The sequence below is a fragment of the Nestor notabilis genome, unplaced genomic scaffold (assembly GCF_000696875.1).
Source record: "Nestor notabilis isolate BGI_N333 unplaced genomic scaffold, ASM69687v1 scaffold11258, whole genome shotgun sequence".
Classification (NCBI taxonomy): domain Eukaryota; kingdom Metazoa; phylum Chordata; class Aves; order Psittaciformes; family Psittacidae; genus Nestor; species Nestor notabilis.
This window is the reverse complement of record NW_009939950.1, coordinates 40474-53269: the sequence shown is the minus strand read 5'-3', so window position 1 is coordinate 53269 and position 12796 is coordinate 40474. Positions and strand designations below refer to the sequence as shown.

General features: G+C 46.3%; 1 protein-coding gene across 1 annotated transcript in view; it reads left to right on the top strand.

Moving 5' to 3' along the window:
• The window catches only part of LOC104410065 (patatin-like phospholipase domain-containing protein 7), a 73520-nt gene that overhangs the window by 31260 nt on the left and 29464 nt on the right, over nt 1-12796 (top strand). Inside the window, exons 17-18 of the mRNA XM_010020123.1 lie at nt 3553-3684; nt 4965-5088. Of these exons, the coding sequence (XP_010018425.1) occupies nt 3553-3684; nt 4965-5088 (256 nt within the window). The remainder of the gene's footprint in view (nt 1-3552; nt 3685-4964; nt 5089-12796) is intronic.

Here is a 12796-nt window from a genome sequence, read left to right as displayed (position 1 = left end):
CAGCAACTTGCTCTAGTGTAAGGTGTCCCTGCTTGTGGCAGGGGGTGGAACTGGAGGAGCTTTAAGGTCCCTTCCAACACAAACCAGACTGGGATTCTATGATTAACCCCTCACCAGTCAGTCATCTCAAACCCATCAATCTATCAGCTCTTTGTTGTTTTGGGACTATTACAAATCTTTCTTTTTCTCCTCTAAAAAGCCTATTGCCAGTTCCCTGCATTTTAGGAGCAATGAGATCTTCCATCTTTTCATCTTCAGAAGTTCTCCTGGGTTGAAGCTTTATATCGCTTCCAACTCCTGTTCCCATATTTAGTGTCATTGTAGAAAGTCTTTGAGAACCACGAAGTTTCTGCAAGTTTGTTCTTTTACACTTAGAACTCTGAGAATAAAAAACTTGTTGATAAAATTAGAAGTTTTGTTTTTCTTGTTTTGTTCCAAATTCTGTACTCATAAGTTCTACAACATCAGGCTTTGTCCTTTGCTCAGAACCTTACAGGAATGACTGTTTTTTGGCTCTTACCTTAGTGACAAGTTGACAAAAACCTCCATTATTCTCCAAAATTCCTTTCTTCTTTTTTTGTCAAATACATTACTCTGTTTCTTTGAGCTGCCTGGAACACTGTATTAGGGTTTTTTCACTAATTAATGAGAGGACAAAGCAGAAAGAACATGGTCAATAGTTGCCATTAGGCAACAAGCATAGTAATGGAATAGCCCATGGTTTAGAATTACACGTTGGATGTTGGACAATAGATTCAATCCTTTTCAGTGCAACTTTGGGACAGGAGCCTTTTACTTGGTAGTAACATGACTGAATAACTGTCTGTAAAATGTAGAGTTTAAGCACAGAGGTGACACCACCTAATTATACAGTATATACCTTAACTGCTCTGCTGTCTTGCTGGAGTGATGTACTAAGTGTGCAGTGCCTACGCTGCAGCTGTTGGTGTCTCCTGAGGAACAGTGTAATCAAGCTGTCACCAGCTCTCCTGAGGGAACATGTTCAGGTTCTGCAGTACGAGGGACTCGCGTTTCTGCTTCAGTAGATCTCACAGTTTGGAGTCTGAACCATGTGCACTTGCCAAAGAAGCAGGAATTGTTGATTCGTATTTGCTATTGCCAGCCAAGCTGAGTATCACATTGCATCCACATTCCCAAGAATATCTGCATAAGTCCCAAGCTTTCACAGCCCTTGCTGTATTGGCGGAGCTTTCTAATAAAGAAGCCTCAGGATCCCGTCAGAAACAGGATGCTTCAGTACAAAGCTTTGGGGTTTAATTTTCCCAGTGCCAGGTATGCATGAAGCAGAAGAGCAAAGATGAAAATGCCCAAGTGAGAGGAAGGGAACCTGGCTGATAATGGAAAAAAACCTGCTTTCCTTTTCTTGTGCATGAGGGTGGGCTTTTACCTTCTGTGCTAATACTCTTCTAGAAGCTCTGCAGCGCTGAGTGAAATAACAGACAACTCCAGATGGAGATAAAAGCAGCCTGTTAGTAGTTTACATTCTGAATGCATTAAGTATTAAGATACATATCTTGAGGGAGGAACAGGAGTAAATGGCTTTTATTGATCACAGCAAACAGCCTGTGTGGGAGGTGGCTTTGAGGGGTAAATAAGCAAGTAAAGTAAAGCCACTGAACTAAATCGCTCGAGGGTTTCAGGGGTTCATTTAACTCTTAGATCATCCAAGAAAGGGGATAGGGCTGGGCTGGGTTTTCTGTGTGTAGTGAGTTATTAAGCTTGTCTATTGATCAGTGCTTCTCCTGGGGTGCCTCTTCCAGCTCTGTCCTTTGCTCCAAGTTAGATTCGTATGCTCAGGTTTCTGTAAGATACCATGTTGTTTTCACATGCAGTAGTAGCTTATCAAATCCAAGGTGGTCTGTAGGTATCTGGGTAGGAGATGGTGTGGGGCATGGGAACCTCAGGGCAGGAAAGGAAGGCTGTCCTGCTTTTCCATAATCTTTTGGTGGGTGGATTTTTAACCATGCTGAATGGAGGAGCTGGGGCTCAGTTTAATTCACCTTGTAGCACGTACAAGTGCAGGGGCACTAGTGTGATGAGCTCAGTGTGGAACTGGGGTAGATGCAGATGAATCTCTTCTGTTTCAATTTCAGGGATTTGGCCTGAAGGAAAAATAAGCTTCATTATGGCAAAAAGTAGGAATAGGAGGCACTGGGTAAGGAGAGCAGGTACCAGGAACACTGCCTGCAGCACCCTGTGTGCTGCACTTGATCCACAGCCACTGTCAGCTCTGGGTCTCTTGCTGCAGCTGCAGGACTAAGGAATGAGAGATCTGGACAGATTCTGTGCTACATCCAGGCACTAAAGAGCACCTGGGGAGTCTACTTTTGCTGTTGTGTCATAGGGTTAGGGATCTCCCCTGGGGCTTTCTCTGATTTCTGTCAAGTTTTCTGCCAAGTGGTCCACAGGGAGCTGTTTTTGTTGGGGAACAAAGATAATGCTCCTTCCATGCCTTTCTCTCCTCTATTTATAAGGGTGCAAGGTTAAATACAAAGCTCACATGATTGGTGCTTAGTGAGAGTTCCTACGTAGCCAGAGTGATCATAGAATCACAGAGTGGTTTGGGTTGGAAGGGACCTTAAAGCTCGTCCAGTCCCAACCCCCTGCCACAGACAGGGACACCTTCCACTAGAGCAGGTTGCTCCAAGCGCCTGTGTCCAACCTGGCCACGTTGGGTCTCCTAACTAGATTTTGTTATGGCAGTCCAGTGTCTTCACTGTAAAGGGAGCTCTGGTGCAGAAGACGTACCAAGTATTTATCATTTTCTCTCTGTTTCAGGCCATGTGTGGCTTTAACGTAGCTCTCTCACCTCTCTCTGTTTGCATGCCACGTACCAGCTCCGTGTACATGTACCTGCTCCTCTGTGAATCCTGCTGTCTGCTGTGAAATAACTGAGTTGTGGCAGGCTGTTATCAATTGTTCTTGGTGCTGTTCAGGAACAGAAAAGATAAGATGTCCTAACAAGAAACCAGCTCCAGATGTGTGAGATCAGTCCACTCCTGTGGAGTAGTGCTTCAATAGGAATGGGAGTGCTTACTCACTGATTTGTATTCTGAAATGAATGAGAAATAAGCCATTCCTGAGCAGTTTTCTGGTGTCTGTGGGAGCAGTCAGGGTGTTTGCAGTTAGCCCTGCCAGAACCTTCTCGTAGTTTTCCATTGTGGGACAGCCATGGAGTGATGTGGTGTCTCTATTGCTAGAGACCTTCAAGCATCATTCCAAATATTGAGTGTGAAGATCAGAAGCTTTATTAGAAGATGCTTCAGTTCTTTGTGGTCTTTGCAACAGGGAAAAGGGACCATTTGAAATATCAAGTAGGTCTCTTGTTTTTAAGAGCATCACACTGTGCATATAATAAAGTTCTGACCTGATGTGGTGTGGTTGGGCAGTAGAGTGTGTGTATACAGAGATACATGAACTTCTGAATTAGCACCTGTGTAAGTGTCTAAATTGCATTGAGATCTTGGGCCTGTGTGTAGAGATTCCTGTTTGGGAGAAGTTCTTGAATAACACTTCTTTTTTCCCCTCCAGGATAATGCGGTCGCAGCCAAGCGTGGTTCTTGGTGTGGCCCACACTGTGGTGAAGAGGATGTCCCCATTTGTTAGGCAAATGGACTTTGCCCTGGACTGGATGGAGGTTGAGGCTGGACGAGCTGTTTACAGGTGAGGTGTGGACAGAATTTTATGTTGTCTTCCAATATTTCAGATCTCATAGTTCAGGAGCTCTGCTCCCTTGGTGATATATAGCAAAAGAAACTCACTGGACTAAGTTTATTGAGTGTTTATCTCTTTGTCTGTTTTGAGATGATTTTCTTTCTGCAGTACCCTTCAGCGTTGTTCAGTCTCTTATCTCCAATTGTAATTAAAATTCTTTCATACTGTTCCTCGTCCTTTATGAGCCTCAGCAAGCTTTTAAAGTGACTTTACTGTCTGAGAGGCACTGACACAGGGTGCCTAGAGAAGCTGTGGCTGCCCCATCCCTGGCAGTGTTCAAGGCCACGTTGGACACAGGGGCTTGGAGCAACCTGCTCTAGTGGAAGGTGTCCCTGCCCGTGGCAGGGGTTGGAGCTGGAGGAGCTTTAAGGTCCCTTCCAACACAAACCAGGCTGGGATTCTATGATTAAGACATAGATGGTTGTATGTTCCGAGAGTAGATTCTGTATTGTTAAGGGCATGAACATCAGTTGCTCAAATAGTTTTTCAGCCTTTCCAAAGTAAACGACAGAACCCAAAGGTATTCCAGTTAGTCTTATTCAATAATAAATCAAAAATAGGCACTGCACGTTATGTTTAAGGGACAAAAGTTATCCTTGGGAAAACTTAATTTATGAATTTTTGTACTAGGATGTATTTAAGCCATTATATAATTGCTGCAGTGATTGGATAATAAAGGTCTAATTTAGTACATGTTCTATAGAATTGTAATTTTAATTTTCATAACTACACGTGCAACACCAATGATAAAGAAAGTTTTGTATTACTTTGTGCATCAAAGCACTTATAGAATCCCAGCCTGGTTTGTGTTGGAAGGGACCTTAAAGCTCATCCAGTTCCAACCCCTGCCCCGGGCAGGGACACCTTCCACTAGAGCAGGTTGCTCCCAAGCCCCTGTGTCCAACCTGGCCTTGACCACTGCCAGGGATGGGGCAGCCACAGCTGCTCTGGGCACCCTGTGCCAGCACCTCAGCACCCTCCCAGGGAAGAGCTTTTGCCTCAGAGCTCATCTCAATCTCCCCTCTGGCAGGTTAAAGCCATTCCCCCTTGTCCTGTCACCTTTTAACAGGTACCCGCTCAGTTTCTTGTTTGCTTGTTATGTTTAACTGTCATTAAATGTGTTCCTATGTCCTCTAAGCCATGTAGTGAAAGCTGATCAACTTCTGAAGACTCTTGGTGCATTTGCTGAGCAGAGCTGCTTCACTTGTTCGTGGTTACTGTCTCTGCAGGCAGGGTGACAAGTCAGACTGCACATACATTGTGTTGAACGGTCGCCTTCGCTCAGTCATTCGGGTGGATGATGGCAAAAAGCACCTGACGGGTGAATATGGCCGAGGAGACCTCATCGGGGTGGTAAGAGCAGCTTTCAGAATGAATTGTTTAGTTGAAAAAGACACTAAAGAAACAAAATCTTGCTCTGATCAGTTGTTAATCTTAGTGAAGGGCTTTCACACACTGGAAAGATGGAAAATCCCTTCTACCTGGAACCTTAATATACTAATACATAAATGGGATTATTAGGCTTGGTTGAAAAGGAAAGTAAAAAAAAAAGCCACAACCCAACCAAAAAGCCCTGCCCAGTGCTCTTCTGTGGTTTGGGTTACTCTCTTTCACATTGAGAGCAGCACAGCCTGGTAGAATAGTTCAAGAATTGCAGGAATGTGCATTAAATGGTGGTTTGAATAAATTCAGTGTCATAGAAAGATTCATTCTGGCTGGGATGCCATGGAAGTGCCTAGTCCAAGCTCTCAGAGTTTGCAGAGGTAACTTCAGAGCTGCATCAGGTTGTCCAGGGAGCGTGTAGTTAGTAAAAGTTATTAAAGCAACTTTTGATTTCAAAGTTGTAGCGTTTATCCGTGTTTAATTTCTCTGTTCATTTGTTGTTTCTCAGACTTAGTTCACAACTGGAGTAGGGTCCTACATCATCAACATACAACTTGTTTGATTTCTGTGTTTAACTCTGGAAGACTTTTGAAGGTCTGATATTGTTCAGGCCCTATTCTGCTTTCTTAGCTGAAAACTAAATATTTAATGTGTAACTGTTATAGCCAAAATGAGCCTGCCTCTGAATAAAGGAAACACAAGAGCTGGTATTCATCCTGTGGGAAGGGATTGTTGTTTATCGGGATCAAGAGGAAGAGGAAGGAGCTGTACAAGGCTGTTTCCCTCTAGAGAGTTGTTTCAAGGTTGTGCTGATTGCAAAAGGTGGTGGGTTTGAAAGGGGCATGATCCAGCAGTTGAGTGTTACCTGGAGAACAGGTTCTCTCCCCTGCTGCCTGCCTGTCTCCTGTGAGCCCTGGCTCTGTCTGTCCCTGGCGCAGGAGCACCGTGCCAGCAAGTGAGACCTCCTGGTGTCTGATGGACAGTGGCCCTCAGACAGGGATTTGTGTTGTACAGTGTTTGTGGCAGAGGTTCCATGTGCTCTGAGAGACTGAGACCTGGCCTAACATAGAATCCCAGACTGGTTTGTGTTGGAAGGGCCCTTAACAGCTCATCCAGCTCCAACCCCTGCCATGGACAGGGACACCTTCCACTAGAGCAGGTTGCTCCAAGCCCCTGTGTCCAACCTGGCCTTGAACACTGCCAGGGATGGGGCAGCCACAGCTGAAGGATATCTTCTCAAGATCAGTGCTACTTCTGGCTGAGGAGTTCTGTGGGCTTGGGGTGTCCTCGGAGAAGCAGAGCTGCTCTTGAGTGTGCTGTCATGCTCACAAATTCAGCTTGTTCTTTTTTGCGCTACCTCTTCAGGTACCTCTTAAAAGGTAAAATGAGATGGTTTGGCACGAACAAAAGCTGAGATCTTTTGTGACTAATCCTGCTGGTATGAGGCATTTTAGTGTGCGAATAAGGGTTTGTCAGTTTTGTCACATACAAGCATTTTCCTGCTCCTTTCCCTGCTTCCTTTCACCAGTGGTGATCTGCAGCTTCACTCCCAAGCTGCTGGAGTTTTGCAGAGCTTCTGCATTAAAACAACAGAGCTGTTGTACCTTCTGAAAGCAGTTCTGACTGACAGTGAAGTGCAGGCTCTGAACTCTACCTCCCTGTACAAGCACTCATGCAGGTTTTGGCACAACATTTCATGCTCACTCAGCTGTTTGGTGCAGAGATGGAGGTTGATTTGGTGGATGTGTTGGCTGTGACAATGCCATGTTTGCTGCTGAGTCCCTGGGCATGGGTACATAAATACCCATAGAGTTGGTGTTTAAAGCATAAGTCACTTTTCTGGATCTGTGTTTGGAGACGGACTTTGGACAAGGGCCTGTAGGGACAGGACAAGGGCAATGGCTTTAACCTGCCAGAGGGGAGATTGAGATGAGCTCTGAGGCAGAAGCTCTTCCTTGTGAGGGTGCTGAGGCACTGGCACAGGGTGCCCAGAGAAGCTGTGGCTGCCCCATCCCTGGCAGTGTTCAAGGCCAGGTTGGACACAGGGGCTTGGAGCGACCTGCTCTAGTGGAAGGTGTCCCTGCCCGTGGCAGGGGTTGGAAATGGAGGAGCTTTAAGCTCCCTTCCAACACAAACCATTCCATGTTATGACATGAATCACTTTAAAGACTTCTGTGACTCCGTGGACGTCATCTACTCCTTCCTGCCCACAGCTCCCAGGCCCACTGACTCACGCTGCCATTTGTTGAACGAATCCTGGTGCTCTGGCTGTCTTTTGAAAACATGGGGGAGGATTTGAGAAGATTGCCAGGGTGAAGGTGGCCGTGCTTTGCAGAGGGCATTGCTAAAATGACATTTTTCCTTTTAAAAAGATTTGTGTATCCCTTTCTGCACGATGTGTTACAGCTTTTAAAAGCCTGCGGCAGGGTTGGGGTTTTTCCCCTGAAACTGAAGTAACTGGATGGTTCAAGGTGCTCGCAGGGAATGAAATTAGTAGTTGGTAATTCGTGTTATAGTCAACTGCTGACATGTTCCTCCCTGGAGCCCTCTCCAAGACCCCCCATGGGCACGAAAAAGATCCAGGAGTCTGTAGTTGATGTATTTTTGTTTACTGCCATTTTTTCAGAGCTTTAAAAGTGCCATGTGTCAGATGCAGGAGATGAGTCTCTGCCATGTCTGCTTTGAGAAGAAAAGCACGAAAAACTGAAGGATTTCAGACAAGATGTTAATTTTCAAGCATGTGCGTGTGCTCCTGAGGCTAAACTTGCGGCTCAAACTGTTTTGTTCCTTGAACTGACTCAATGGCATCTGTTTTGGAGGTCTGTCAGTTCAGGGGGAGAATAACAGATCAGAAACTGAAGTTTGCCTTCAGGTGGGGACTTGAAGAGCTGATGAGGACACTTATGTCAGGGGAAAATGATCCCAGCTCCATAGGAGCCTTTGTGGAGGGATGCTGCCAACTGCTTGCTGCTGCTGCCCCTCTCCATGGGCAACTTCAGTTGCTGTATCTGGTCAAATCAAGTGAAAAGTTGATTGGAAGTTTTCCTGGTGGTTTTTAAAGGACAGTGAGGAATCTGTTTGATAATTCTCTCTCATTTTAAAGACAGTTGAGCCCCTGAAAGGCAGTTGGCAGAAGTCCTGATGTCTAGATGTGACCCCTCTGGGGTGGAATCTTTTATTTGTTGGTGCTGTTGCTACAGATGCACTTGTGGAAAGATGTTGACATGTTAATTTTATTAAACAGTTATGTGAGCTAAAGGGTGGCTCATCAAGTGTCACTTCTGCTGTGCCCAGATGTCCCCAGAGGACATGGGAAAAGCCCACCGTGTGTCCATAGAGTGAAAGGGCTTCTCCTCACTGAATTATTGGCTTAAAATGACTGTATCAATGATTGTTTTGGGTTTTTTTTTCCCCTTTGATGGTGCTGCTTTAGTTCTGATCTTGGTTAACTGCTGCGAACTGTAGTTTTTACTCATTAATCTTGATCTCACTAACACATTGTTGTCTGAGAAAGAGGATTCCTTTTCATTCATTTATTTGTTATTACAGAATCTCAGCCTGGTTTGTGTTGGAAGGGACCTTAAAGCTCATCCAGTTCCAACCCCCTGCCACTGACAGGGACACCTTCCACTAGAGCACGTTGCTGCAAGCCCCTGTGTCCAACCTGGCCTTGAGCACTGCCAGGGATGGGGCAGCCACAGCTTCTCTGGGCACCCTGTGCCAGCACCTCAGCACCCTCACAGGGAAGATCTTCTGCCTCACAGCTCATCTCAATCTCCCCTCTGGCAGGTTAGAGCCATTGCCCTTGTCCTGTCCCTCCATCCCTTGTCCAAAGCCCCTCTCCAGGTTTCCTGCAGCCCCTTTAGGCACTGGAGCTGCTCTAAGGTTTCCTCTTAAGGAGCCTTCTCTTCTCCAGCTGACCCAGCCCAGCTCTCTCAGCCCGTCAATATGCCTATTGCTACAAGGCAAACAGGCCCAGGCTGTGACCTTTAGTGCAGTCCCAGCACCACTGATGAGGCTGGAGCAGTTCTTCTGTATTTTTTTACAGCCTGCAACAGAAGTTGTCCCAGAGGAGTGACAGGATCCCAGCTCCAGGCGTCTGTTGATGTGGGTATCCTTTGTTTTTTGCATTGTTGGAAGGACACTAGTGGGTGAGGAGAAGGGAAAAAAAACCAACCAAGCTCTTGCAGAATAACCTCCTGCAGGATAAGTTATTTGTATACTGCCTGCTCCCTTCCAGCATCTGAAGGTGACAGAACCTTCTATGCAATTGGCTTTTTATGCAAGTCAACACCTTGTCTCAGTTGGGTTCCTGGAGAATGGCAGCAGTGTTGGGAAGATGACTCAGTGCCAGCAGTTCTTAGGGGCCTTGGTGACAGCTGTTGTGCTTAGAGTATTTTTAAAAGCTGTCTCTTATGTAGTTTATAGCCAGACTTTCTGGTGGCCACCTGCCTCTTACCACTTGTCTGCAGTGCCTTAACCACAAACCTGCCGGCTCGCAAAAGCACCCTATGGAGCAGGCAAACTGCAGCAACGTCGTGGTTCATACAACCCCAGGCAATGCTCCAGGCCTTGGGAAGAGTGGCTGTAAAGATGCTTTCACGGAAAAGGAGCTGGGGGTGTGGATTGATGGAGCTGAACGTGAGCTTGGAGCCAAGAATTCCAGCAGCCTGGAGCAGCACCAGGGTGGCAGCAGGGCCAGGGCAGAGACTGTCCCCCTGCACTGGGCACTGGTGAGGCTGCACCTCGAATCCTGTGTTCAGTTCTGGGCCCCTCACTGCAAGAGAGACATTGAGGTGCTGGAACGGGGCCAGAGAAGGGCAATGGAGCTGGTGCAGGGCCTGGAGCACAAGTGTGATGAGGAAGGGCTGAGGGACCTGGGGGGTTTAGTCTGGTGAAGAGAAGGCTCAGGGGGGACCTTATCGCTCTCTGCAACTGCCTGACAGGAGGATGGAGCCAGGAGGGGGCTGGTCTCTGCTCCCAAGGAAGAAGGGATGGGACAAGAGGAAACGGCCTCAAGCTGCCCCAGGGGAGGTTTAGATGGAGCTGAGGAACAATTCCTTGCCCAGAGGGTGCTCAGGCATTGGAACAGGCTGCCCAGGGCAGTGCTGGAGTCACCATCCCTGCAAGTGTTCACACCCCGGGTAGACGAGGCCTCAGTGCCAGGGGTTAGTGGTGACCTTGGCAGTGCTGGGAATGGTTGGACTGGATGAGCTTGAAGGTCTTTTTCAACCTGATTCTATGATTCTGTGATTCTATACAAGATCTTTTCTCATTCTCTTTAACAACCAGAATGCCCCTCCTTAATAGTAGGACTATATCCAGTCATTTTGGCGTAGCAAAATAGCAAAGCAAGTGCAGAAAGGCATTTGTGCACTAAGACTTTCTCTTAATGCAGGGCAGCACGTGTGATAGATTGCAGAACCCTCATGTGCCAGTGCTGCAGCACAGCAGCTCTGCTCTGGAAGAAATCAGGCTTCACATCCTAGAAATAATAGGTATTTTAATTATTTTAGATGTTAAGCTGTTCATCTCATTAGTACAGTTAAATGTGCATGGCTTTTATGTCTCTCAAAAGTTGAACACCGAGCAGAATCTGTAAATGGCTTATGATTTCCTCAGGGGCTTGGAGCATTGTCCTTTTGAAATGTAACACTAACTGCTAGAAATCTTTAATTGCTGAATAATACTCAAAGGAAACACCCGTATCAGGATTACACTTGTCAGGCCTTTGTTCTTTATCACTGTTAATGTTATCTACACCTCCATCCTCTGACAGCACTGAAGCTGAGTGCTGTTGTCCCCAACAGCGCACTATTGCTGGACGAGGGCCACTCTGCAGGCTGTTTTTCTGGGCCATGTTTAAGCATGTGGATGGGTTTTGGCCAACTATTTGCTTGTTATTTTTTTTCAAACCATGACTACTTCATTTGCTAAAGCTTTAAGTTACTAAAAAATACGTTTTGGGTTAATTCAGGTTAATGGTGCCTTGGGCACGCTCTGTGTGCAGCCTGTATCTGTGGAAACTGGAGGCGGCTGAGGTCCAAGACATGGTTGGAGAAGGAGGTGTTCTCTTTCCATCTTTTCCACCATCTGTCTTGATAATGCATTACTAAAAATTATTATTTTCCTAGCAGGGTCTTAGGTGTGAAATTGTGTTTTAAGAAAACAAAGCCAAAACCCAAACAAACAAAACCCTAAACCCAATCAACCAAAAACCCAACCAACCAACCCAAACCCAAAGCATGCAGCAGCAACCCACCAGTATCTACCAGCAGCAGGGGAGACAGGGGAGGCTCTGGGGAATGAGTTCATGTGTGCACTGCTGAATTAGGGTCAGACTGAAGTGCAAAGCTCACTGTCCTGATTTCTAAAACCCTCCTGAGGATGGATTTGGCTGAATTCAGGTCACTGGTCTGGGCCATCTGAACCTCAGTTTCCTACAAACACCTTCACTGTCAGTGTGAGCTGTGCGTACTGTCTATTTTTTCCCACTCTTATCTCTACAGTAAGATACTCTTTTATCCACAACAACTTATCTTTTACTGTCATTTTCCTCAAGTTCTAAACAGCTGATGAAAGGAAGAGACCATTCACAACTGAAAGTTGTTGTGGGACAGTTTAGTGGTCTCAGTGCTGGCTGGGAAAACCACAGGCACAGCTTTGACAGGCTCTGGTGTTATATTATCTGGCATTAGTGTTATGTAAGTCATTTGGCGTTGTAGCTGTCACAGATAAAACTGCCAAGAGCTTTATCTCCTTAGCCAAATTCTTTTTAGAGAGCATGAGGATCTTTGATGACAGATAGCAATGAGGTGGTGACCTGCTGGGTTTCTGGTAGGTGATTACATGCCTTCAACTGTCATTCCTTAAGCTATTTTATGTCTCCCTCCTGCTTCAGCTGGACTCCCTTGTGATGATATCATTGCTAGTGTTCAGCAATGATACAACTTCTGATCCCCCCTCAGGACAATCTGCCACCTCCCTTGCCTCCTGTTCCTTTCTCCCTTCCACTTTGGGAAATGCTGCATGGGACTAGGCTGGCTGGTGAGTGGCCAGAGTTAACACTGCATCCACATGTCCCCTTGCAGCTACATGGCTCAGCTGATGATGAAAATTTAAGCTAAGATAAAGCTTCTTTCTTCCCCTCACTCCTTCCTCATGACATTCCTCTAGAAATACACATCATTTCTAATAGCAAGCATCCAAGTCCAGCAGAAGCCACAGAGAAGCGGCTTATTTACAGGGGACGAGTCAGCAGTGGAGGAAGGGAGGGATGTTGCTGAAGTTCCAGCCAGGTTTGGTATTCTTGTGTGTGAAGCTGAGTTAAAGGCAATCAGATCTCACCTTGGCTGGAAAGGATACGAGCAGCTCATAGTGTTCTGTTATCTCTTCATCCACTGCTGAAATAAGGTGTAATTTCACCATCAGAGGAGCCTGCTGTCTCCCTGTCAGTGGGGTTGCGCTTACAGAGACTTCAAAGCTGGATAAATCTGATGGCTTTGTTGGGTGTTTTCTGTGTGTGCTTCAGAGAGCTTTTGGGATGTTTTGTGGTGTTTTGACTGTAATGTTGGATTAAGGAAGCAAAACGTGCATGCATGAGGGTGCTGAGGCGCTGGCACAGGGTGCCCAGAGAAGCTGTGGCTGCCCCATCCCTGGCAGTGTTCAAGGCCAGGTT